Genomic DNA, 25,226 nt, shown 5'->3' on the forward strand with positions numbered 1-25,226 from the left:
CATAACGGAGGAGCCTGATGTGGGGCTCGATCCCAGAACGCCGGGATCACGCCCTGAGCCGAAGGCAGACGCCCAACCGCTGTGCCACCCAGGCGCCCTGATCACGTTCTTTTCATTTTCTTGAGCTTTTGTTTCTTTTTCAGTCTTCTACAATAATCACACGATAATTTTATATTTAGTCTTTTAAACCTTCCATTATGGAAAATTTTAAACTTACACAAAGAGTAGGAAAAAGACTATTAAGCCCCATTATCCATCACTTAGCTTCAACAATGATCAGCATTTTATCAATATGGTTCCATCTACACCCTATCCCCCCACTGCCATTCTTCCTCCTGGAATATTTTAAAGCAAACCTAACCTTATCACAACATTTTACCCATAAACACTTTGGTATACATCTCTAATTGGTAAAGTCTATTTAAAAAAAAAAAAAAAAGCATAAACACCATGCCATTATCTTGCCTAACAAAATTAATAATGAAGCCTGAATACAAATTAATACCCGGTCCACATTCGAATGATACCAACTGTCCCCAAAATGTTTTACAGTTGGCTGTTTGAATCATGATCTAAGCACAGTCCAGAGATCCGTAATGTGTTCTAAGTCCCTTTTACTCCATAACACTCCCCCGTTTTTCTACTTTTTTAAGATTATAAGATAGTTCTCCAATGTCTTCTGAATAATTAGAACTAGTCACAGAAAGGACTAACTGGAGAGATATTGAAGCCAAGAGTTGTGGAGGAAATCTAATAAATAAGTTTGGGGTATGAGAAGAAAGAATGGATAGAAAACAGAGATTCAGTGTTCTCAGAAATCAAGTCTAGTTAATTTAGATACAAGTCACTGCTGTAGTCAAATACGACCCCTGCCTGGGCCTGGGCTTAGCTCACAGGCTCCTCTCCCCTTCATACCCTCACGCAAGTCCCTCCTCTGTCACCTCAAGCCCTCTGTAATCATCAAGCTGGAAAATCTTTCTAGCTGTGACTCAAAATCTAGAAGCCATGAAAAAACTAATGCATTCAAGGAAGAAAAACATCTGCATGACAACAGGTACTATGAAAAGATAGATGACAGGGGTGCCTGGGTGGCTCAGTCAGTTGAGCGTCAGACTCTTGATTTCAGCTTGGGTCATGATCTCAGGGTCGTGGGATCGAGCCCCGCTTTGGGCTCCATGCTCAGCGCTGAGTATATTTGGGATTCTCTCTCTCCCTCTCCTTCGGCCCCTCCCCCTGCTCACTCTCTCTCTCTCTCCAAAATAAATAAAATCTTAAAAAAAAAAAAAACATGAATGACAAAGTAGAAAAATATTTTCAATTTATTCTGCAAAGAACAAATCTTCCTACTATATAAAGAACTCCTAGAAATTAATAAGGTCAATAACCAAAAGAAAAAAAAAACCAGAGCAAAGGTTAGAAAACGGTTCACAGAAGAGGAAAAACAAGTGACTCAAACAAATATAAAGGCGCTCAATCTCACTCATAAGAAAAATGCGAATTAAAACTATACTCATGTACCGTGTGTTCCCATCACAACGCCGAAACTCTCCAAGTGTTATTTTTGTGTTGGCCATGTTGGGAGAAAACAGCATTCTCCTGCATAACTGCTGGATATGCAAAATGGTACAGTCTTTATGGAAAACAATTTGACAATATCTATTCCACTTACAAATACCTCTTCCTTGTGAACCACCAATTTCATTTCTGTTCACATGTGAAGCGATACTTGTGCGTAGATATTCAGTCCAGCATTATTTGTAACAGCAGACTGGAAATTACCAAGGTCCAGCAATAAGAGACTTGATAACTTCTATATAGGGCACATACACAGCTGTCAGAAATGATAAACTCTCTGTACCGACAGGAGAGTATGATCTCCTAGATATATTGTTCATTGAAAATGGCAAGGTGAAAACAACATGGATAACCTGATACTCTCCATGAAAAGGGGGGAATAAAGAATATACATTTGTGTTTGCACGCGCACACACACACATTTTGGAAAGACAGAGGAGAGATTAACAGTAATTACTGGGATTATTGGATGCATATGGGAACTGGGTGAAGACTTCTCTTTTTTTTAAAGATTTTATTCATTTGAAAGAGAGAGCACAAGCAGTGGGGAGGGGCAGAGGGAGAGGGAGACGCAGGCTCCCCACTGAGCAGGGAGCCCAACTCGGGCTCGATCTCAGGACCGTGGGATCATGACCCAAGCTGAAGGCAGACGCTTAACCAACTGAGCCGCCCAGATGCCTCTAGACTTTTCATTTTATGCCAGTGGTAGAGCCTAGACCTTTCTGATTGTAGCTCGTGACATAGTCGCCTAGTTAAGGACCACAATTGCCAGACCTTCTTGCTGCCAGGCATGGCTAGGAACGAAGAACTGGCCAATGATGTGTAAGCAGAAGTGATGTGTTTAACTTGGGCATTCCTGTGTTTTTCCTCTTCCTGCAGGCCGGAAGTTCACGACCTGGTAACGGTGGGTCCGCTTCTACCATGTGGACGAGGACAATACTCTAGGAGACAGGAGCATACAAGACGGAAAGACTTGGGCCCCAGCAGAACAGAGCCACCTAACCCCCTGGACTGCTTGTCCTCCTCCGGGACTGTTGTGCTAGAAAAGCCATACATTGGTCTCCTTTGAATCACTACATCTTGGGTCTCTCTGTTATAGCGACTTACCCGTACTCTAGCTAAAGCGGAAGATGGTACCTAGAAATGAGTTACCCCGTATCAGAAAAGACATTGTGGCCTTTGGCTTAGCAGCTGGCAAGGGAAGGTGATGAGAAGAGGTGTTGCAGCCTAGAAAGCTGGGAGCCCTTGTTACACTGTCCCAAAAACTTGCTAGAACTAGTAACCTGGAAGACAAGGCCCCGTGTCACCAAAACTTGTAACTTCAGGGGAAGCAGTTAGAGATAAAATGTTGCCTGCTCCTGATTTTCAGTGAGCTACTACAAGAGGAAGATGGAAACAGGCAAGAACCAGCCAGTTTGCAAGCCGAAATGGAAGGAAATGCAGCCTAAGGGCAGTGTTCTGAGTTCTGCAATATAATTAAGACTCCAATTATTTTGGGATCCCATGGAACTGGAAAAGCCAACTGCTCTGGTACCCCAAAAGCAGGAGATAAGAATCTCTCTCAAAGGGGCGCCTGGGTGGCTCAGTTGGTTAAGCATCTGTCTTCAGGTCAGGTCATGATCTCAGGGTCATGGAATCGAGCCCTGCATCAGGCTCCCTGCTCAGCGGGGAGTTTGCTTCTCCCTCTTCCTCTGCCTGCCGCTCCCCCTGCTTGTGCTCTCTGTCAAACAAATAAATACCGTCTTTAAAAAAAAAAAAAAAAAAAAGAACTTCTCTCAAAGTTTCTGTGAAAATCTCCAGTTAAGAGTGGAGTCACAGGAGTCACACCCACTTGCAAAGATCAGATTTCGGGGGCAGCCTTTAGGTGCTTTCCATTAAAATGAGGAAGGATGGATAGGCCAAGAACAGACACCAGTAACTAGTCCATAGTACAGTGGTTTAAAAACTAAGACTCAAAAGAAATCTTCAGCAGTGGATACTTTTATCTGGAACTGACCGGAAGCAAACAGACCAGAAGCTTACCTAGTTTTTGAGGGATCTGTATTGTCATGTGCCTGGTCTATAAAAGCCTGTGACTTCTCCACCCTTGAAGAAACCACTACACCCACAGACCTGCACCAGTGGGAAATGTGTCCTCCAGCCCCAAGAAGATCACGTTCTCCAAGGCCTGCTTCAAAAGTGGTTATGGCGGAAAATGGATAAAGAACCTCCTAGAAGGCAAAGCCGGGAGCCAGGGAGGAAAATGGGCAAGGGGATTGTCAATAACTAGGTTTCAACAAGGAACGTACTGCTCTGCCAGGACGGGAAGCCTCTGCGATCCCCACTCGGCAGAATTTCATTATTATGGCCTAGTGGCTGCTTGGATTTCTCATCTTTCCTTTTTCCAAATAGGAGTCTGTACTGTTCCTATTCCACCTTCTTTTCCCCCCAAAGATTTATTTCTTTGAGACAGAGAGTGCACGAGCACGTGCAAGCATGAGCAGGGGAAAGGGGCAGAGGGAGAGAGAGAGTCCTAAGCAGACTCCATGCTGAGTGCAGAGCCTAGCGTGGAACTCGATCTCATGACCCTGAGATCATGACTGGTGCGGAAACCAAGTTGGAGGCTTAACCAGCTTGGTTAAGGCATCTCGTTGCTCCACTTTTCCACTGCATTTGGGAGGTGGGGAGTGAGTGGACTTGCCTATTCTTTCATAGGTTTCCAGGATACAAAGAACCATGAACTGATCTAATGAAAGGACCTTGTATCACACACGGCAATCCTGGATTTTAGACTAGAAGCATTAAATGGATGAGCCTCTCCGAGGTCTCTCTTGGGGCGGGAGGAATGTTCTCTACAGGGGGAAAGAAGAGTGCACTTGGATATCTGAATAGTCAGAGTGGCAAACTGAAGCAGGGGCTGCTAATTTTGCCCCCAAATTCATCCGTCCCTTTTTCCTGTTTGCAACAGAACCACCAGATTTTTAACTGGTCACAGGGTCACCGACCTAGACACTACCTCTTCCAGTCTCCTTTGCTGTTAGGTGTGTCTTTGTGATGGAGAACTTGACAGTGATATGGGAGAAGTGATGATGCTATTTCAGGAGCTTTCCCTCTTGCCTCTGGGCTAGATGCAAACAGTGGTGGCGAGCAGCTTTGAACACTGGAGAAGAACACCTCCGAATACAAACATCACTCTTAGGATACGGTAGAACAACGCAAGCGAAGAAGTGTGGGTCCCTAAACAATTGTAGGGACCAGCAGGCTTCCCACCTTGAGCACCAGTAGACTATTACATCAGAAAGAATTTTCTATCTTATTTGAACCATTGCGTTTTGGGGCCTCTGTTACTGCCATTTAGCTAGGACCCTAACTAATATAATGCCACCTTGTAATTTTTAACATTTGAGCCATGAGAAAATATTGTCTACTTGGGAAAATTAGTTTTTTCAAAAGGAATAATATTTTTTTTTAAACTGTCAGGATCCCAATAAAAATGTTTTGGTTTATTTTACTCCATAATCTTACTTCTGAGACACAAAGCTGAGGAAATATTTCAAAAACAGAAAAAGAGATCTATATGAAGGTGTTCTCCACAGTTCCAGAGTGCAGAGGAGCAATGAAAAAAAATTAGAAACATGCTAAGTGCTCAACCATAGGGAACAATCAAGAAAACTTATGGGACAACTCTAGCATTACAGGTTATTAAAATAATCATCAAAATGATAAATATGGAGGATGAGGCAGAGAAAAAAATATGCATAACCAGTGCATAAAAGAAGGAAAAAAAAGTGGAATGGGAAAGGTGAATATTTTCTTACAGGTGGAAAGGTTCCTGAAATTAAAAATAAAAGACCTATCTCTAGACCAAAAGGGACAAACTATCGCTGGAAAGAAAGTTCAGACACTTCACAAGTAAAAAATCTACAGGGATCTAGAAATCAGAGACTTCCACAGACAACCAGTATCAGAAGACAGCACAGCAATACAGCATCCCGAGAGGAAGAAGATTCCAGAACCTTCTATCCACCCAGAGGAAAGGTAACAGACACATGTGATTAAGGGCGCAAGACCTCAGGGACGGCAGCACCCACGATCCTTTCATGGAGGACAGAATAAAGCACTTGATGGCAAAAACCAACCAGTCAAGAAACAAATCCAGTCAGGAGCTGAGGAACAGGGCAAGCCACAGCCAAGCCACAGCTGTGGTGATATACACGGAACCGAGACTGAAGAACGGTGGGAAGTAGGATTATAAAACTAAACATAGAATAAGTTTCACCATATGTAAGAACTGAGATGTGAACTAAGGCAGAGGAGCCGAGAGGTGGTAGACAAGATGGCCGACTGTGTCCACAATTGAAACACTTACAACCACCAGTGACCCTTATGCTGAGAACATATATGTTATTTCTCAACAAAAATAGGAATGACACCCTATCTCACCCTATCTTTGTGGTTTTCATAATCTTTTCCCTTAACTTTGAAAGCGTATTTCAAGAAATAACATACCTTATTGTAAAAAAAAAAAAAAAAATTCACTGGAAGTTTGACAATTCCTTCAGTTTCATTATTCTTTTCCTCTGATCTCTATAAGGAAGATTAAATTCAATGTATTTCAAACGAGCCTATGTGATAAAATTAAATTCTCGTAAAGCATGAATCCTATTTTTATAAAATCATTTCCACTTTAGAATGGCATTCACTGAATATTAACAATGGATATCTTGGTGTTAAACTTAGGAAGATTTTTAAAAAATTCATTTGTACTTTTATATACATTTTAAATAATAAACCTTTTTCCATAAGCAAATTTCATGTTCTTTCAAAGATGATTGAGATTATATAAAAAATTAAAATGATTTTAAAAGCATAAGGTATAAAAACGTATGCAGAGTATAATGCCAAGTATATATATATATTTTTAAAAGTATACACACATGTACACCAGAAAAGAGGCAAATGTGCTAAAATTTTAATAATGCTTCAGGGATTAGGGATAGATTTCTGTCTCAAAATCTGACATGAAATTGGAGTAATGAAAAAATATATAAAATCATGAATAGTTTTGCTGCTTCTGTCAAAAATTCCTTTCCGATGACCACAAGTAGTAATAATAACCCCAAATAATAAAGGATTAGGCTTAACAAGAGTTTAGAGGCTGTTTGCCGACCTGGGGCAAGGAGGTATTTCCTGTGGCTCAGGGTAAACAAAGATCATGTAACTATCAACAGATTACATCATTGAACAGAACTGATTACAGTGTTAGCACACACGGAAGGCAAACCCACCCTGCTTTCCCTGCAGTGTGAAGAATCCTTAGGACAGGACTTGGGTTGACACAGAAAGACCACCCCCGAGGTGTGAAATGTGGCCGTGGATGTTCGTGGATCAGATGCTGTGTTCAGCATCTGCCATGCTGGCACACAGCCTTCACCTCGGAGAGCTCCTCACACACACACCCCCGGCTGGCACAGCCCCGTGGCCTCCCCGCACACGTATGCAAGCCACGTACCGAACCTGGTTCTCCAGGAAGTGCATGTACCGGTAAAGCAGGGTGTAGGACGGAGACAGGATGCCCACAGACTTCATCCGGGCGCCGCGCTCCAGCTCGCTCTCCACGGGCATGTTGGCGAAGCAGGCGAGGCCGAAGAAGGGCCCCTTTCGGAAATAGCTAGAAAGGACCCAAAGTCAAGTGTGGCTCACCATCAGAGAGAGAAATTTCATTTGGCTTTGTTTTTTATTTTTATTTTTTTTAAGATTTTATTTATTTATTCGACAGAGATAGAGACAGCCAGCAAGAGAGGGAACACAAGCAGGGGGAGTGGGAGAGGAAGAAGCAGGCTCCTAGCGGAGGAGCCTGATGTGGGGCTCGATCCCATAACGCCGGGATCATGCCCTGAGCCGAAGGCAGACGATTAACGACTACGCCACCCAGGCGCCCCCCGCTTTGTTTTTTAATTTAAGATGCAGTCCCGAGGAAAACAAAGAATGGTGTCCAGGGCCTGAAGATGAAGTTTTTAGAACCACAGGGCAACACTGGTCCAAGCCACTCAACCCCACAGACGAGACAACCAAGGCGCAAGGAGATTACAGAATGCGCCGAGGGTCATCCGACAGGAGCCAGGACTTGACCTCTGGCAAGCCTGCGGCTCGGCTGCCCAGACCATGGACAGATCCCTTCTCCTCTCCTGCAACCCAACTCAGGACGTGATAGGGAACCAAAACAAAGATTCCTCTTCAGGCCCTTCTGGAATGGTACAGTTTTATTAGCATTGATTTTCTTCCCCTCACTTCCTGAGTCTCTGACACTTTTAACAGGGTGGAGGACCAGAGCTGCGCCTTTATTCCTTCCCCTTTCTCATACTTCTGTCCCGGTTGCAGCCCAGTGAGAAGATTCAAGCTACCTCGTTCTTCATTACCGGATGTTCTAGCCGTCTGCTCCTCCTCGCACAGATCTTAATTACACAGGACTATAAACTGGCCTTACTTAAAGCTGGAATTTCAAGTTTTGGCACATAAATGGCTTAAGGTAACCCGAACTGAACTGAAAGTCCATCCTTTCAATAAAGCCAAACCTCAAACGAGATCTAGTAATTTCTTAAAAGGGAGAGAACCTCTCATCGTTCTTAACTTTTGGAGTTCATGAAACCATTGAGAACCTAATGAAAGCTGGGACCTCCTTGCTAGAAAACGGATATAAACACAAAACGACACGTATAGTTTCAGGGCATTTCCACACAGCCTCGGAAGCCTCCCTGATGCGAGCCCTGATGCTCCGGGGAAAGTATGTGAGGAGAGGAAATGATACAGAGAAGATTTACATTCTGAAATACTTACATGAAGTCAGACTGAATTTTATGGGACCCACTGGCCATAGACTTGAACTCAACACCTTCAAGGTCAATATCTTGAGGTAAGCACCATTCCACCATGTTCCCTGTGGGGAAGGGAGGATACAAGTTAAAAGAAACAGTCATTCAAAGAAGAGGGCCTGGTGCAGGAGCTGAGGGCATCTGGTTGCCCAGTAAATGCACTGCTGACTCGGCCACCAAGACACTCAAGTGGGTCATCTCATCTACCACCCACATGCTGGCAGAGCTCCCCAGTTACTCCGAAGTGCCAGGAGGTGGGCCTTAAAGGAGATTCCATATCTGCCTTGAGATAAGCACAGTCTCCTGTCTAGCAAGGATACGGTCTTTGGTGATGTCATTCTGCTTAATCACTTCCAAACCTCCTTCCTTTCATGGCCTCACTTTCAAGGGCATGTTTTTACCCTCTCCCCCCATTTCTTAACCCTGAGATCTTGCTCCATCTTGTCCTTCTACAGCTCCTGACTCTGACAAACCCCAAACTCTTTTTATTTTGATTCACATTTACATTGACCACTTTGTGGCATCTGAGAATTCCTCAAAAGTTTCTTCCTCTTTTTCCTTGACAAATAGACTACGACTTTGGTTCTTTTCCTACTTCTCTGACCCAGGTAGCTGTTTCCTTCCTGAACTCTTTCTTCTCTCCCCGCCCCCCCCCCCCCAGGTGAGGCCCACATCCTCGGTTCAGCCCTCGGTTCTTTGCTTCTAGAACCTGGGGGCTCATTCACTCATCCATTAATTACTGAGTTTCTACTGGGCTGGGTGTTGGAGCTACAAAATCAAATAAGACATAGCCCTTGACCTCAAAGAGATTAGAGTCCAGGGATGAAGAAGGAGACCAAATGATTATATTTCCGGGGGATAAATGCATGATAGAGGAGAAGGACAGATTTTAGAACGAGGCAGTCAGGAGCATCCATCAGATTGGGGGAATCAGAGACACACACGGTAACAGTGTTACCCGGAGACTTGACAGAACACTATGGAAGAGTTCCCATTATTTTCTTGCATATTCACAAATTTTCAAAATAGAAATGCTAAGCTATGTGTGAGATTTCACGTTTATTTTTTTCCTAACAGCTTTACTGAGATACAATTCACATATCGTACAGTTTACTCACTTAAAGCAAACAGTTCAAGGGAGAGTTGTGTAATCATCACATTCTCGACTTTCTCCCATTTGTACATGAGGAAACAATGAGACATTAAGGAAACGTGCTTAGTCACCCCTAACCAGCCGAGCTGGCACTCTGCAGGGGCTGTCAGGCACTGAGGGGCCTGCCCCGGACTCCCTGCATGAGGCTAGACCAGTCACCTGGCAGGGGATGGTGCAGCATTTAAACACGCACCTGGGGCAGGAGAGACTTGGATTCAAGGCTTGGTTTTGCTACAAGCTGTGTGACCTTTGGTAAGACCTCATGGAGTCTTGGTTTCCTCAACTGTAACATGAGGGCAATTCAGTAAGTGAGGAGGCGGACTCACCTGTAAGATCGCTCCCAGCTACATAATTCCCAACTTCAAAGAAGGGAAAAAAATTAATTAAAAATAAATTCCCGAGTATCAAGTACAAGAGGGATACAAATTCAATGGAGACAGAGGCTCGCATGCTTCCCTCGTGCTCTGAGCACCTGGCACAGGTCTCGGCGTTCCTCACTGATGGGCCTCGGCCAGGTGGGAGAGAAATGTGTGCAATGACCCCTCCAAAGGCAGAGAAGGGTGGAAGGAGTTGGGGGTACAGGGGGCAGCGGAAGCAGCAGGCCTTGGTATGGTCTCCCCAGGAGTGGGTGGTGGCCCTGTGAGTGTAAACAGGGGTGGGAGGGATTGCAGGATTTTAGAACAAACTTTCCCAGGCATTAGAAATGCCATCAGCAATCCAGCCCACAGGGCTTGCAGATCACTGCTCGTAATATCGGAAAGGTTGCGTATCCAGTCTCCCGACATACGATCCAGTCTCCAAACACGGCAGACATCACAGAGTTTTCATAGCCTAAGAGCTTTCAACTAGTTTACTTTCAGGAGAGGAATCATGGCTCTGACTAGCAGGGAGCTAAAACAAAAGCATGGAAAGGGGAATTAGTATTTTATAAAAGAGGCTAGGACGATGTTGTGTGTGTCTGGGTTAAAGACAAGAGAAAGCACGGTGGACTCTGAAAGAGGGGTGAACGTGGGGATAAAGGTCTTCCCACTTTTCCCCCTTGCCATCCAGGTCTACTGTCTCTAGAGTCCAGCGGCTTTCTGCCTGTGGAGTACATCAGGACTCCCAGGGAACTTAAAAAGGTACTGGGGCCGCCCCCACATATACGGGATCATGGTCCCTACCTTGTGCCACGTGCTGGTGAGCTGCTGCCTCGGCCTCTGTGTGCACCGCCCTAACCCCTCATGATGGCAGCAGATGGCCAGCCTAGGAAGGGACAGTGTGGGACAGAGCTGCGATGCCCCGCAGGCAGCCTCTGTCCTCCTCCCTCACAGAACCTGCCTCTTCCCGTATCTGCTGCCTCCTCTCCCCGCTCTGGCTGGTTCATGACGGCTCAGTAACTTGTTAAAACTTTAATTGACCTCCACTTTTCTCCTGGAAGCTACGTACAGAAGAGCGCACGAATCATAGCTATCCGGTTCAGGGAATTTCCCAGCAGGCACAGAGCCAGGTAACCGGCACCCGGATCGAGCAGCAGACCATCTGCGCATCCGAAGCCTCTCTGTGGCCCTCAGGAACCCTGTCTCCACGGAAACTATTATCTTGACCTCCAATACCGCGAATTAGCTTGGCTCTTTTGAAATGCATACGGACACAATCATAGTTTGTATTATTTTGTGTCTTCTTTTGCACAATACTTTTTTGCAAGATTCATTCATGTTGATACACAAAGCAACAGTCTGTTCATTTCCTCCTTCCCTCCTGCGCATGTAACACAGTCGCTCTTTAACTGCTGATGCACATTTAGCTTATTTCCAATTTGAAGCTATTACAGCCAGACCGCTGTAAGAACTCCTACACTTGTCAAGCAGTGACACATGTGTGGTGGCTTTGCAATGCGTCAGCCTGGCTGGGCTGCCCCAGGTTGCTCAGAATTCCCTCCCTCGTATGCCTCCTGGTGAGACGGGGCATGCGGAAGGGAAGCAGAAGGCATCGTTTATTCACATCAGACGGCTGGTAGAGAAGCATCAGGTGGCCCACGGGCACTGTTGCCCATTTGCAGGCCACCCTGATTGGGGGTCAGCAGGGCAGGGTGGCAGGCAGGCCTGTGATTGCTGGACCCACCCTCCCCGGGACCCTCTTTCACCTCCTGTGACCCCTAAGCCAGGTGAGAGTTTAGTTCCACCACGAAGGGCATCAGCTTCATCGGGACACCCACATCCTTAAAGCTGGAGGCCGACTGACCTGGGTTCCTCTACATCCTCATGACTTCCAGCTTCTCTCCATCTTCCCACCTGTACTCTCTTCTTCCCTAACTGCCCACCCAGTAGAGTTCAAGCTCCATCATCCGGCAGAAAGACAGCAGCCTCACACAGACTGTCTGCCCAGCTCCCACAATTCTGTAAGATCAACTTCCTGCAATAAATCCCTTCAGACATCTCCTAGTACTTCTGTTTCTTTGATTACACTTTGATTGACATAATACGCACATTTCTGTTGACAACATCCCTAGGAGTGGAACTACGTAAAAATGTCTACATCACTGCACACTAAGAAACCTTTAATAATTCCCAAAGCAGTGTTTCCCAAAGCTTATGTTAACAGGGCTTCTGCAAAAAAATAAAATTTTTAAAAAGGGATTTCAGCCAAATTATTTCAGGTTAAACCCGGACAGACACATTTCTTTACTGCAGAACTTCTCAGAGGCTTTAACATGTTACTGCGCATTGTGAATTTCTATGAGACCTCAATGTTTCCAAAATTTTTTGCCCAATAAATCTATTTTTAAGAAGCATCCTAAGGGACTCATTTTATAGAAGGCATTTTTTTTTTTAAAGAAAATATGCTAGTATAGAAGGAGATGCAAGCTGACCTCAGTATCCACTCTTTCTTTCTTACAGGGAATAGAATATTCTACAGTTAGCCAGGCACATGGCCTTCCAAATGACAACTGTGTTTCTCAGTACCTTCTTTCATCTAGGTAAGGCTACATGAGTCAGTTCTAGCCAGTGGGATCTGGACAGAAGTGAGGGGTCTAGTTGCCAAGAAGCACCTCACAGGGAAGGAGTATGCTGCCCCTTCCTCTATCCTGCTGCCTGGGCTGTGGATGTGGTGACAAGCCGTCGCGAATCTAGGTCCCCGGATGAGCCCGTGGAGCTGAGCCAGCATTCCAGCCCTAGGCCAGCTATCTCCTATTGCATGAAAGAGGAATCAACTCCTATCTTGATGAAGCCGCTGTTAATTTGGGTCCCTGGGATTCGTGGCCAAATCCACGTGTTACTCGATACCGCTGACCGGTAGAATAGAGCCCCATTCCTCAGCCTGGTTCTCAAAGCCGTCACCCTTGCTCCCTGTGCCTGTCCAATCCTCATCATACAGAAACTCAAAGACTCAGATGGAGGGAATGACATCCTGGGAGTGACATTCTTAACTTCTAGACGGATGCAAGTCCCTCAGGGGAAAGTTCCACCAGGGGCAGGCTGGCGGATTATGGAATGAGCACCCGCTCCAGAACACTGCTCTGGAGATAGTTCTCTATCTCGCAGGAAGGATGCCTCAGCTGACACACTCCTTGAGTGAAAGGAAAGGAAATGAAGCTACTGTGGTCCTCACGCCAGAATAATCACTGTCTAAGATGTCTATGTCCACAGGAGACGGGACTTCAAGACAGGAACTTCGCTTGTTTATCTTCAGATCCTAACACAGCACACTGCTTAGCACGGGACAGGATAGGTATTCAAAATAATAGTAAAACAAGAAAGAAAAACAGCTTTATCACGGACAGGCTTTTTTTTGTTTGTTTTAAAAAAGCTAACTGACGAATTAATGTTAATCACCCTAGGGGGTAATGTTATTGTGGTCATAAGAAAATGTCCTTCTTCCTAGGAAGTTTATACTCAAGAATTTAGAAGTATCATCGTGTCTGCATTTACTTTCAAATGGCTTGGGAAAAAAAAAAGTATCTCTGTACACAGTCAGTTCTGATATGACGCTCGCTGAATTAGCGTTAACACAACTGAAATATTAGAGTACAATCTGGGCCTAGGGAATTTCACATTTCCTTATGCTATAGGGCCAATGCAATTTCAATCAAAATCCCAATTTGTGGATATTAAAAAATTCATTCTGAAGTTTCTATGGAAAGGCCAAAGACTCCAAATAGTCAACACAAGACTGAAGAAAAAGTCAGGAGAACGGACATACTCAATTCCAAGACTTACTATAAAAGCGATAGTAATCAAAACAGTGATCAGACAAAATTAGACAAACGGATCAAGGGAACAGAACACAGAGCCCAGAAAGAGACCCACGCAAATACAGTCAGCTGATCTTTGCCAAAGGAGCAAATGCAATACAATGGAGAAAGGATAATCTTTTCAACGATGGAAGTCCACAGGCAGGGGGAAAAAAAAAAGAATCTAGACACAGACCTTACACCTTTCACAAAAATTAATTCCATATGAATAGTACACCTAATTGCAAAATACAAAATTATAAAACTTCTGCAAGGTAACGTAGGAAAAAATCTAAGGGACCCTGGGTTCAGCAATGAGTTTTTAGATACAACACCAGGAGCACAATCCATGAAGAAAAAATTGATAAGTTGTACTTCATTAAAATTAAAAACTTCTGATCTGTGCAAAGCACTATTAAGAGAATAAAAACACGCCATAGAGAAAATATTTGTAAAAACATACTTGATAAAGGCTTAAATCCAAAATACCCAAAGAACTCCTAAACACATTAAGAAAACACAACATTAAGAAAAGATAAACACCCAATTTAAAAAATGGACAAAAAATCTTTAAAAAAAGTATGTGTATAAAAAAAAAAGTATGTGTATATATATGTGTGTGTGTATATATATATATATATATATAAAGCATGTGTATGTATGTGTGTGTGTGTGTATATATGTGTGTGTATATGTGTGTGTGTGTGTGTGTGTAACCCCTGATCTCAGGGTCATGAGTTCAAGCCCCACACTGGGGATAGAGATTACATAAAAAACTAAAAAAATAAAATCTTAAAAAAAAATAAATATATATATATATACATATATATACACATTGAAAAAATAAAAATAAAAAATGAATGAGAGATAGGAACAGTCATCACACCAAACAAGATATATGGATGGCAAATAAGTGTAAGAAAAACATGCTCAAAATTACATGTCACCAGGGAATTCCAAATCAAAACAACAAGATTCTACTAGGCACCTATTAGAATGGTCAAAATCCAGGGGCGCCTGGGTGGCACAGCGGTTAAGCGCCTGCCTTCGGCTCAAGGCGTGATCCCGGCGTTACGGGATCGAGCCCCACATCAGGCTCCTCCGCTGTGAGCCTGCTTCTTCCTCTCCCATTCCCCCTGCTTGTGTTCCCTCTCTCGCTGGCTGTCTCTATCTCTGTCGAATAAATAAAATCTTTAAAAAAAAAAAAAAAAAAAAAAAAAAGAATGGTCAAAATCCAAAAGACGGAAAACACCAAATGCTAACAAGGGTTACAGCAACGGGGAGCCTCATTCGCTGCTGGTGGGAACGCGAAATGGCCCAACTGCTTTGGAGGACAGTTCGGCAGTTTCTTACAAAACTAAACACAGTCTGAGCACGCGCGCGATCAGGCAATCACGCTTCTTCACCGTTACTGAATGGCTGGACGCTTACGTCCACACAAAAGCCTGCACATGAATGGGTACAGCAGTCTGATTTGTAACTGCCCCAACTGGAAGCAACCAAGGCGTCCTTCAACAGGTGAATCAATAAACAAATGGTGGGACATGAAGACCATAAAATACGATTCAGAAATAACGAGCTATCAAGCCACGAAGACATGAAGGCACCTTCAGTGCGTATTGCTCAGTGAAAGAGGCCAGTCTGAAAAGGCGACATACTGTAGGAGTCCAACTCTGTGACAGTCTGGGGAGAGACAGGAAAAAGATCAGTGAATAAGGAAGGACAAACAGGTGGCACTGAGGATTTTCAGGGCCATGAAACTATGTCAGTAGGATACTGTTGTGGTGGATACGTAACACTGAGCATTTCTCAAACCCATAGAATGTACAACACAAGGAGTAAACGTTAATGCAGACTAGGTGCTTCAGTGAACAGTTTATCAATATTGGTTCATCAATTGCAACAAACATCCCCCAGGAAGGCTAGATGGTCATACGGGGAAACGGTGGGAAGGTGGTATGGGAACCCTCCCTACTTTCTGCTCAGTTTTCCTGTCAACCGGAAACTGGTCTAAAAAAAGGTTAAATGTATTCATTATAAAAATAAACAAATAGATGAATTAGCCTAGGTTAATAACCCTAGGATTGGTAATGATACTGTGGTTTTATAGGAAAATGGCCTTATTCTAAGGAGATTTATCCTGAAGTATTCAGAAATGAAATATTATGATGCCTGGAACTTACTGTCGAATAGTTCAGCATCAAAAGATAAGCATACCTCTCTCCAGTCAGTTGTGCTATAATGCTGGCCGAATTTGTTTCAAAGCATTTGATACATTAGGGAACAGTTTGATCACAGGGGATTTCCTGTTTGCTGATCCATGATTTTGATCACAAGGGTCGCAACAAGAATGCTGAGAACTGCATCCAGCTGAAATGAGCCACACAGAAATACACAAAACGTACCCCCCTCCACACCTTAAGCACTCTCGAGTTACCCAAATTCACCACGTTAGGAGCCGCGCCTGTCATTTCCAGGGTCACTACTGTCCATCAAAGGTCACATAGCCCTGCTTCCATGTCACCATAAATCACAAGCTCAACCCTTCCGACATCCACCTTCACATGCAAAGTTAGGTCTTAAAGTAAAGTGCCATACCTTGAGTATTTATGTATTTCTTAATCAGTTATCACATGTAAAATTGTCCTACCATTTGTATTCAGTTCCCATCTTTTTTCAAACTTGTCACTACAGTTTCTGAGTGCCATGTCCTGACCCCATCTTCTCCATAAACCTTGTGACTTTCGCCACAAGTCTTTAATAGCACAGTGATTTTTAGGAATGCATGTTTCACATCACAGCTGAGCTGTGTAAGGATAAAACAAATATGGCGAAATTGTCCACAATTAGGGGCGGACTCAAAGTTTTCACTGCACTATTCCTCCAACTTTTCTGAGGTTTAAAAAATTTCGACACAAATTGGGGAAATAATGTAAATAATAGGGATGTGAAAAAACAGAAGCAGAAAGGATTTTGCAAAAGCAAAATATAATGGAGGCAATGTGCAATAAATGGCATAATAAAGAGGCACCATGGCTAAAGGTCATGCCTAACAGAAATATTACACTATTTGCAAAAATTGGAAGCCAGTTTACATATACAGCTTGTAGAGGCTTAAAGGAAAGTGATTTGGCAAAAATAAAATCATTGTGGTGAGCCATTTAATGCCCGACTCCCCCCCCCCCCCCACTCCCCAAACACTAGCCACCCCAGGCTCGGTCTTCCCACTGCAAGCCCTCTGGTTTCCCAAATACCCTCGCTGTACTTTAGGAACCCTGCCAGGACGCTGGGGCCCCAAAGGATTCGACAGAAAGGGCTCATCCGAGGGGTCATCAATCAAAAAGAGAGGAGGCAACACTGACAAGTGCCTTTTCCCCTCACTTTCTCTCCTTCCCCCGCTCCTCTTGGCCACCCGTGGACCCACCTCGAGGCCCAGCCTTGCCTCTAGCTGCAAAGACAACTTATAGGGAAGGGCCACATGGGGCCAAGTGCATTGGGTACATCCAGCCAGCTATTCAATAAATATTGGCAGAGCAGGACTTGGCAGCAAATGCCAGGGGCTGGGCTCATGCAAAGGCAAATATGACCCTGTTGAAAGGCACCTGGTCTCCCAGCCTATTGGGCGGGCAGCTCAGTCACCCAGGGGAAGCCAGAGGGCAAGGCTGAGGCTGGCTGTGGACGGAAGGTCAGCCCAGCCACTGTGTGCCTGCCAGCGCCTCCCAGGGCTGATGGTTGACGAGCTCCTGCGCTAGCTAGGACACACTCGGTCCTATCTCCCGCACCCAGGACTGCCTCGTCTTCTTTCTGCTTCCATGTGAGGGGGTTGGGGCAGCCGGCGTTTCTCTGGGACAGCAGACTTCAATGCTGCGGCTGCTGCCCGCTAGAAAGTTCAGCTCAAAATATTTCAAGTAGACAGAACAAGGATCTTAATCAAAATGATCTCTATGGGGAAACACGTGACTTTCCTTCCTCCTCCTCCCTCCCGTTGGGTGGTTCCCAATCAAGAATTTCCTCTTGAACACGGGGAGAAGGGAGGGAAAAATAAGACAAAACCAGAGAGGGAGGCAAACCCTAAGAGACTCTTAACTCTAGGAAACGAACTGAGGGTTGCTGGAGAGGAGGGGGGTGGGGGGATGGGGTAACTGGGTGATGGGCATTAGAGAGGGCACGCCATTAGTAATGAGCACTGGGTGTTATAGGCAACTGATGAATCACTAAATTCTACCTCTGCAACTAATAATACACTATATGGTAATTAAATTGAATTTAAATTAAAAAAAAAGAATTTCCTCTTGAGGTCTTCACATCAGAAGCAGTGACTATGTCAGCTCACGGTCCTGTTACAGCTCCTTCTGACCTCAAGAGCGGAGCTTTGCATCCCTTCCCCCCCCCCCAACATATGCCTTTTTTTTTTTTTTTTTTTACATGGTCCATCAGCTTCTTCTCATCAGCATACACACATCCACTAATTCCGGTCGGGAACAAAAAAGGAATCTCGTCTCCGGAAGAAAGGCAAGACTCCAGCGGTACTTGTAGTCCCAACACCACATTCCCCTCACTTCCTTAGGGGGCCACCAAATGCCAGAGAAGGAAGAAACCCCAAAAGACTTCAAACACCAGAAAAGGAAACAGCCTCTATTGACTTTTGGTCTTAAATGGTTTTAAATAGTTTTTAAACCACCTGGGATGAGAGTATGCGCCAAGCAAAGGAAGAGTCAGTATAAAGAAACCTAAGGCAGGAAGAAATCAATCCTGGTGATTTCAAGTCAGCCCTAGGCCGTTCATGGCTGAACTCCAATGCATTAATTTTAGGTGGAAAAACGGTTGCATTTCACCGGCCCTGTATCATGTTACCCTGGGCAGCGGTGTGCGGAGGGAGGGCAGGCCCTGGAGACCCTGCTCGCCACTGGGCTCTGCCCTCTCTGCTCCATAACTTCAGTGACTTAATGGGCTCAGGGCATCTGCTTTTCTCACCGTGACAGTGACGAGCAGTGTTGGAAGGATCAGAGGCCAGGTCCCTGAAACCCCTAGTCCAGCTCCCGGCCACAGCGGCCACCCCGTAACTGGTGGGCGTGATGGCTCCCACTTCTGCTTTACGCTCTCTTTTAAGGGAAGACACAGAATTCACAGCAGATGGCCACAGACGGACTTCTCCCCGAAAACCACAAGCAGGTGAATCACCAGTAGCGGGGGAAGATTCTGCCAATGTGGGACTAATGAAGTGAACCACCGACATCTGAGGGAGCTACCGAGAAAGGATGTGGCACCGTTAATCACTCCAAGGACCTCCTGGTTGACTCGCAGAACCGGCCCTTGCTTTGCCCTTGGAGCTGGCTATTCTCAGGACTGCTCTTGGCGTCTCAAAATTATGTTCCAAACCTTCTATTCTGATTCTACTTTGTCACTTCTCCAGGCGTGGCTGGAGCCACTTACTATCTGCAAGAATCAGGAGACCTGGGCAGTGCTCCAAGCTGTGCCTAGGACAGCGCACCTAGCCCGAATCTGCTGTGTCCCCTCGTCTGCACGTGTAAAAGCAAATGCTTGCATCCTGTGGACTTCACGGAGAATGTATGGAGATTAGAATCAGTGCGAGTGATCTTAAATAAATACACTCATCGGATATAAACAGGGGCATTGAGACGAAATTAAACAGGTGTTGAGGTGTGATTTAGGCAGTGGCTAGCAGTTGAGGGAGGAACAGGTGGGAGTAATTCGTCCCTCATCAGGAAGAACAAAGGAAAAAAAGAGATTCTTAAAACCTCAGCCCTCCTCCTCTCAGCCTTCCCCAGGGCCCCCCTCAGTGGCCCAACTCAAACACACAATACATAGGAATTCCCCCCAGGCTCCCCACTTAAGAACTCGGTGTGTGTGTTGGGGGGGGGGGTGTAGCATTTTAAAGTGGATCTCTTCTCAAGAAACAGTCCAGTAATTCACTGGTGTCAGACATGGAGTCCAAAGCCTTATCTGCCGCAGGCCCACACACAAGTGGGCAGAAAAAAGTAAGAAAATTTTACTAGAAACTCAAAGAACAAAATACAAATTGAAAATCCGGGCGTGAATCCTGGGTTGAACACAATGCAAAAACAAGATCCTGGCTGCCCAACCTCTCCCACCTGGCTTGCAGAGTTAGCATCTGGGCCTGGTTTCAATAGCAGCTTTGTAGCCCAGATGGCCAGCACCGCCATCCCAAGGGCTCCCCGCTCCACGGAGAGACTGAATGACAGAGAGAGAGAGAGAGAGCGTGCTCGCGGCGCACAAGCCTCTAGTTCACTTGAACCCAAAGTCCCTAGTCCTCACGTCATTTGTAGATCTGACCAGCATAATTTTCAAGCCACGAATCCAAAGAAAATCACATTTTTCATGTCTCTACCCTCTTCTGATTCTTTGTACAGGTGCCCAACTGAAAACCTGTATCCAGAAGTACAAAGGAACCGGCATCTCACTGCCACACACCAGTCTGCAGAAACACGAGGCATATTCCTGCCGGATGCATGTGTACCCGTGTGCACAGCCACCCACACCCTAACAAGGACCCACTCCTCCCTCATACCCTCTCTTTAGCCACTTTCACCGCATAGACCACTCCCACCCCACAGATGCGCCACAGGTGTGCATTCTCCCCTCCCACATGGCCTCGCACCCTCTTGTGTGCACGGGGGCCAACCGTTAACATATGCCAGGTGGGGAGCTGAACGAAATTGCCATGGGCGGGGCAGTAAATGACTGGGTAGATCTGGGGAGAAGGGCGGAGCTCCTAGGGAAGGAAACAGGACACAGGTGGAAGAAACATGGGGTGGGGAGTGGAGAGGTAAGCAGGCAGGTGAAAGTCTAGACAATGTCTCCCACGTGATATGTTCTGATTTTTGCAAAGAAGTCCGTATTTGCTTTACTATTTTCGGTATCACAGGTTAAGGAAGGGCGAAAGTCTTGGGGGACCAGTGTTACTAGCACTACGCCCTAGCCCACTGAGCCACCCGGCCACTCTTGGTGGACCAGGATTAAGTAGAAACACACGGCAGTTCTGCGTCGGCAGCAGAGTCCAGAGGACACTGAACTAAAACCAGGAGACATGGCCTGGTGCCGTGATCTCCAGCTCACTGGGCAATGGACGACTGGCATCTCACCTCTCCAGACCAGGACTTCCTCACCTATCACACAAGGGACAGCTCAGGAGCTCTGAGTCCTGGTGCTACCCTTGGAGGATCCGGAAGCCTCAGGAGTACTCATTCCAGCTTCCACTTTGGGAGATGCACCATGTAATTTTCACTTTATAGAGGTACTGAGTAGTTTTACAAGGTGCCAAGTGCCAGCCTGGACAGCGATAGATGACAAAAGAGAAGTTAATGGGCAGGGAACAGCACCTTTCCAAAAACAAAAAACCACCAACCAAAGTGAAACACACATTCTCTCCCCTGCCCTCTCCCCCCTGCTCCTTCCCTTCCTTTCCACTCCCCGGTCAGTAATGACAAAAAGCTGGGGGACAGAGGTTCAGACAATTGGACTTAAAGTCAAGTGTGGATTGGCTAGTTAATATTTCCAAATTACTTACTCATTCTTGGTCTGCTTGCTCATGGTTGAACTAGGCACAAACGATGATCCAATTAGAGTGACGACCACGATGACATGAAACACCACTGATGCCTGCAGTGTCCAAGTATCAGTTACAATCCCTTCTTTCCACACTAACCTTAATTTGAAGACCGTTCCATAGACCCACCCTTGTGTGTATGTGCATTACACCATCACACATACACACAAATATTCCATATACACAAACCCGGCCAAAAGATGGTCACAGCTGGGACCGACAAAGCAGCAGGAGGGTCCCGGCTCTGCTGTGCTCTTCCATTTTATCAACTCCATCTGCGGTTAATGCAGGATTTTTCTTTTCTCCTCCCCCTCCCTACCCTCTGCAGCCTGAACTACAACTGCTGAATTAGACCGTTGTGTTCGCTTGCTGTTTCTTCTAGTTCTCCTTCAGTGTTTCCCAGAATGAGTCTCACGCCTGCATCTATTTACCTGTAGATGATGGGATAGGGCCTAAGGAATATTATTAGTTACAAGTTGTCTGTTTTTGTCTAGCAATACGGATTACTTTGGTCAAGAGTAATTTTTCAAATTATTGGTATCTTGGAGTCCCAATCACACCAGTCGACCAGCAGGTATTAAAAAAAAAAAAAAGAAAGAAAATATCAGTACGTACTACGTGTAGAAGGGGTTAGTACTATCTCAAGAAACTTCAATTACGTGTGTGAGTGCACTGACTGTGATGTGAAATTAATTTCCAACAGTGGGCTGCGGTCAAAAAAGTTTGGGAGCCACAGGGCCAAGGAACAGACAGGAGTCAGAAAGGCCTAGTCCCTCCACCTGTTGGCACTGTTTCTGAGTCTTGCCGGTTTATAATTCCTGGCTCTAGTTAGGTGACCCGGCCTGCAAACTGTGTCTTCTGCCCTCTGAAGATCGCAACCCTTCCTCCTTGCACCCCGTGGCAGCCCATCTGGGTCTTCAGAACACCTCCTTGGAGGACCAGGAGGAAGCGGATCTTTCCCTTCACTAACAGGCACTCCACATTCCAGGGCTCCGTTGGGGAGTCAAGGTCCGAAAGAAATCCCTGGGTTTCCTAAAACCCCAGAACTAGGACTACCAGCCTTCCTTCCTTCAGAGCTGAGAGCAGATGCGCTGGGGCTCGAGGCCCCTCACCGACCACCTGAGGCTTTCCGAGATCGTATTTACTCCCTTCTGAGCCCCCCCATGAAGTCTCTTACCGTTCACGTGGACTCTTCCGTCCTGAGTGGCCAAGCCCAAGATTGTTTTAGGTAACCCTTTAATTCTCCAAATAAACCAGAAAGAGTCTACTTGAGGAGGCTTCTCCTTTAATCCGTCTCCAGCTTAATCCCTCAGTCCCATCCCTTAACGCTCCCTGCACTAATTCCTCCAAATGATGCTGTCAGAGCAAGTGAACTTGGCCGCTTGGAAAGTTACCGTGCGGGGAGTGATGGGGAGCGAGGGCGGGGAAGCAGAGAACCTGGAAGCTCAGTACACGCCGTTTCAGGAGTTCACCTGGGGGGCGTTTCTGCTCTTGATGGGAAAAAAAAACCTTTCAGCCAAGCAAGAAAACAAAAGCCAGCGCGCCCGTGGCCGCAAACGGGGTCCTCCAGTATTGGAGAAGTGCAAACAAGGCTGTGGGGACGGCGGCGCGGACTGCGGCTCTGCCGGGAGGCCGCGGGACGGGAAAGAGAGGGGTTCGGAGGGCGCAGGGAACAAAGCCCCGCGTCCCGCGTCCAGACCTCGCGGGGGCACTCTGTTCGCTCCGAGGGAGCCCGGCGGCCGGGTGGGGGTGCAGGTGTGTGGGTGCGGGTGCGCGCGCAGCGAGCCCCTCCCCCCGCCGCCCCCAAAGCCCGGGGGTGGGCGACCCTCTGCCCACCCTCCCGGAGCGGCTCTCACCCGAGCGGGGATCGAAGGTGACCACGAACACGGCCACCACTTGGTCCTCCTCCACGTCGCCCAGCTCCAGGCGCCCGGGCTGCAGCAGCACCTCAGCGGCGCCCAGCTCCTCGGTCTCCCGCCTCCTGGGCGGCTCCGCGACCGACCGGCCGCCCCCGCCGCTGCCCCAGCCCCGGCCTCCAGCCTGCAGCTCCGGGGCCTGCGGCGGGGAGACGGCGGGGCCCTCGGCCCAGCGCAGCAGCGGCGCCGCGTCTCCCCGCTCCACCATGGCGAAGCGAGGAGGAGCCGCGGGCTGCGAGGGGCGGGCGCAGGGGCGGGCTGCGGGCACTCCCCTCGCCGGGCCGGGCCGCCGCACCGCCCGAGGCCGCACCTGCCCCGCGCCGCCCCGCCCGCGCCAGTGGGCGCTCCGATCCAGCGGGAGAAGGCGTCCTCCCCACCGGCTTGGCCGACCTGCGCGCCGGGTTTGGCCTCACGGATGCATGTGTATGCCCGCGTACAGGAAACGTCCGGTGGCATGGACGCGCATCCACCTGGCTCCGTCCACCTGCGCGGGGCTGAGGGGCCTTCTCACCTAGGATCCCGTCGGATAACGGTACCAGCGCGAATTTTTATACGCCATCATTATTTCTGTGGTTCCCCTGGTCATATGGACCGTGACAGAAATGTGTTACATAATCCTGGAAGTGTGGCTGAAACTAGCGCTGGACTGGGAAGTGAAGCCGAAGAGGCCGCCACCGCTGTTCCGATGTTATTTGGACTTTGGCCCCGCCCTCTGGAGCTGTGGGCTTTGGTGTTTGGCCTGAAGTAGTTGCATCTCTAATCCAGTCCGCTGTGCCCTTGAACGCGCTGCAGGGTGCCCTGCCCTGGCCTTCCCTGGACCCTGCCCCGGGCTCATCTGTTTCGGGGACTAAGTCTCCCCAAAGGGTTGTGGATGGTCACCTACCTGCCCTTGGGGTTGGGAGGGGGGAGGTTGGGCTAAATAGAGAAACGATGAAAGCAGCCCCCCTTCTCTAGGCTAGATGCTGCTTAGATTGTTATTGGGGCGCCTGGGTGGCCCAGTCGTTGAGTATCTGCCTTGGGCTCAGGGCGTGATCCCAGCGTTCTTGGATCCAGCCCCACATCAGGCTCCTCCGCTAGGAGCCTGCTTCTTCCTCTCCCACTCCCCCTGCTTGTGTTCCCTCTCTCACTGGCTGTCTCTGTCAAATAAATAAATAAAATCTTAAAAAAAAAAAAAGATTATTATGTCGTAGATTCTGGCCTGGAAGCAGCCGCCCTGGGCAGTCATTGATTATCTCCTAGGGAAGAGGGGGTAAATTGTGTCATCATTGTATCGCTGGCACTAGGGTGCGAAGCTTCATCAACACCCCTCAGGGGACACCCCCGGCATAAATCCACTGGGTCTTTCTGAAAGCAAGCAGACTGCTGGGCCTTCCTGAACCTTGGGTGAATCTGATGTCTGAACAAGTCTCTGTCCTCGCTTCATGCTTTCTTATTTTAATGGCTGTTCCTATTATTCCCACCTCCTGTGATTACTTAGCCACCAGATACACTCAGGGGTTGAGGCATTCAAAATGATATTTCTAAATATAAAAGTGGGGGTTCCTAGAAAATCCTCAGTCAATTTCCAAAGCCATCTGTTTCGGTTGTGACTTGTCTCTTTCTCCCCTGAGGGCTTCTTCTTCCTGACCTTTTGTGTGAACTCCACTCTGAACCCTCTAGTTTAATACCTTCAAACTGTGTATGTACCAAGAAATAAATTCATAGTCTCTATTCTATATATATTCATCCTATACATATGTTCTATATATAATTGGCTATGTAAACAGAGGACTCAAATGTCCCAACCTTAAACCTAGAGCCTTTCCCAGTCTTTGTTTATGTATGTGTTCTAGCCCACCAGCCACCATGTCTATCATCAGATTCCTAGAGCCTCGCATAACAGGTGCACAACAGACATTTGTCAACTAAGCAGGTGAATAAAAGTAGAGAC

At 46.8% G+C, this 25,226-nt stretch overlaps 1 protein-coding gene across 2 annotated transcripts in view; it reads right to left on the bottom strand.

Annotated features, from left to right (window-relative positions):
- Nucleotides 1-23,504, bottom strand: part of DENND11 (DENN domain containing 11) — a 42,248-nt gene extending 18,744 nt beyond the window's left edge. For both annotated transcript variants that reach the window (XM_044388789.3, XM_026512347.4), the window contains exons 1-3: nucleotides 23,237-23,504; nucleotides 8,392-8,491; nucleotides 7,067-7,225 (exon numbers count right to left, since the gene is read on the bottom strand). In XM_044388789.3, coding sequence (XP_044244724.2) covers nucleotides 7,067-7,225; nucleotides 8,392-8,491; nucleotides 23,237-23,504 — 527 coding nt within the window. The remainder of the gene's footprint in view (nucleotides 1-7,066; nucleotides 7,226-8,391; nucleotides 8,492-23,236) is intronic.
- Nucleotides 23,505-25,226: the final 1,722 nt, after the last annotated feature.

The sequence above is a fragment of the Ursus arctos genome, unplaced genomic scaffold, assembly GCF_023065955.2.
Source record: "Ursus arctos isolate Adak ecotype North America unplaced genomic scaffold, UrsArc2.0 scaffold_3, whole genome shotgun sequence".
NCBI lineage: Eukaryota > Metazoa > Chordata > Mammalia > Carnivora > Ursidae > Ursus > Ursus arctos.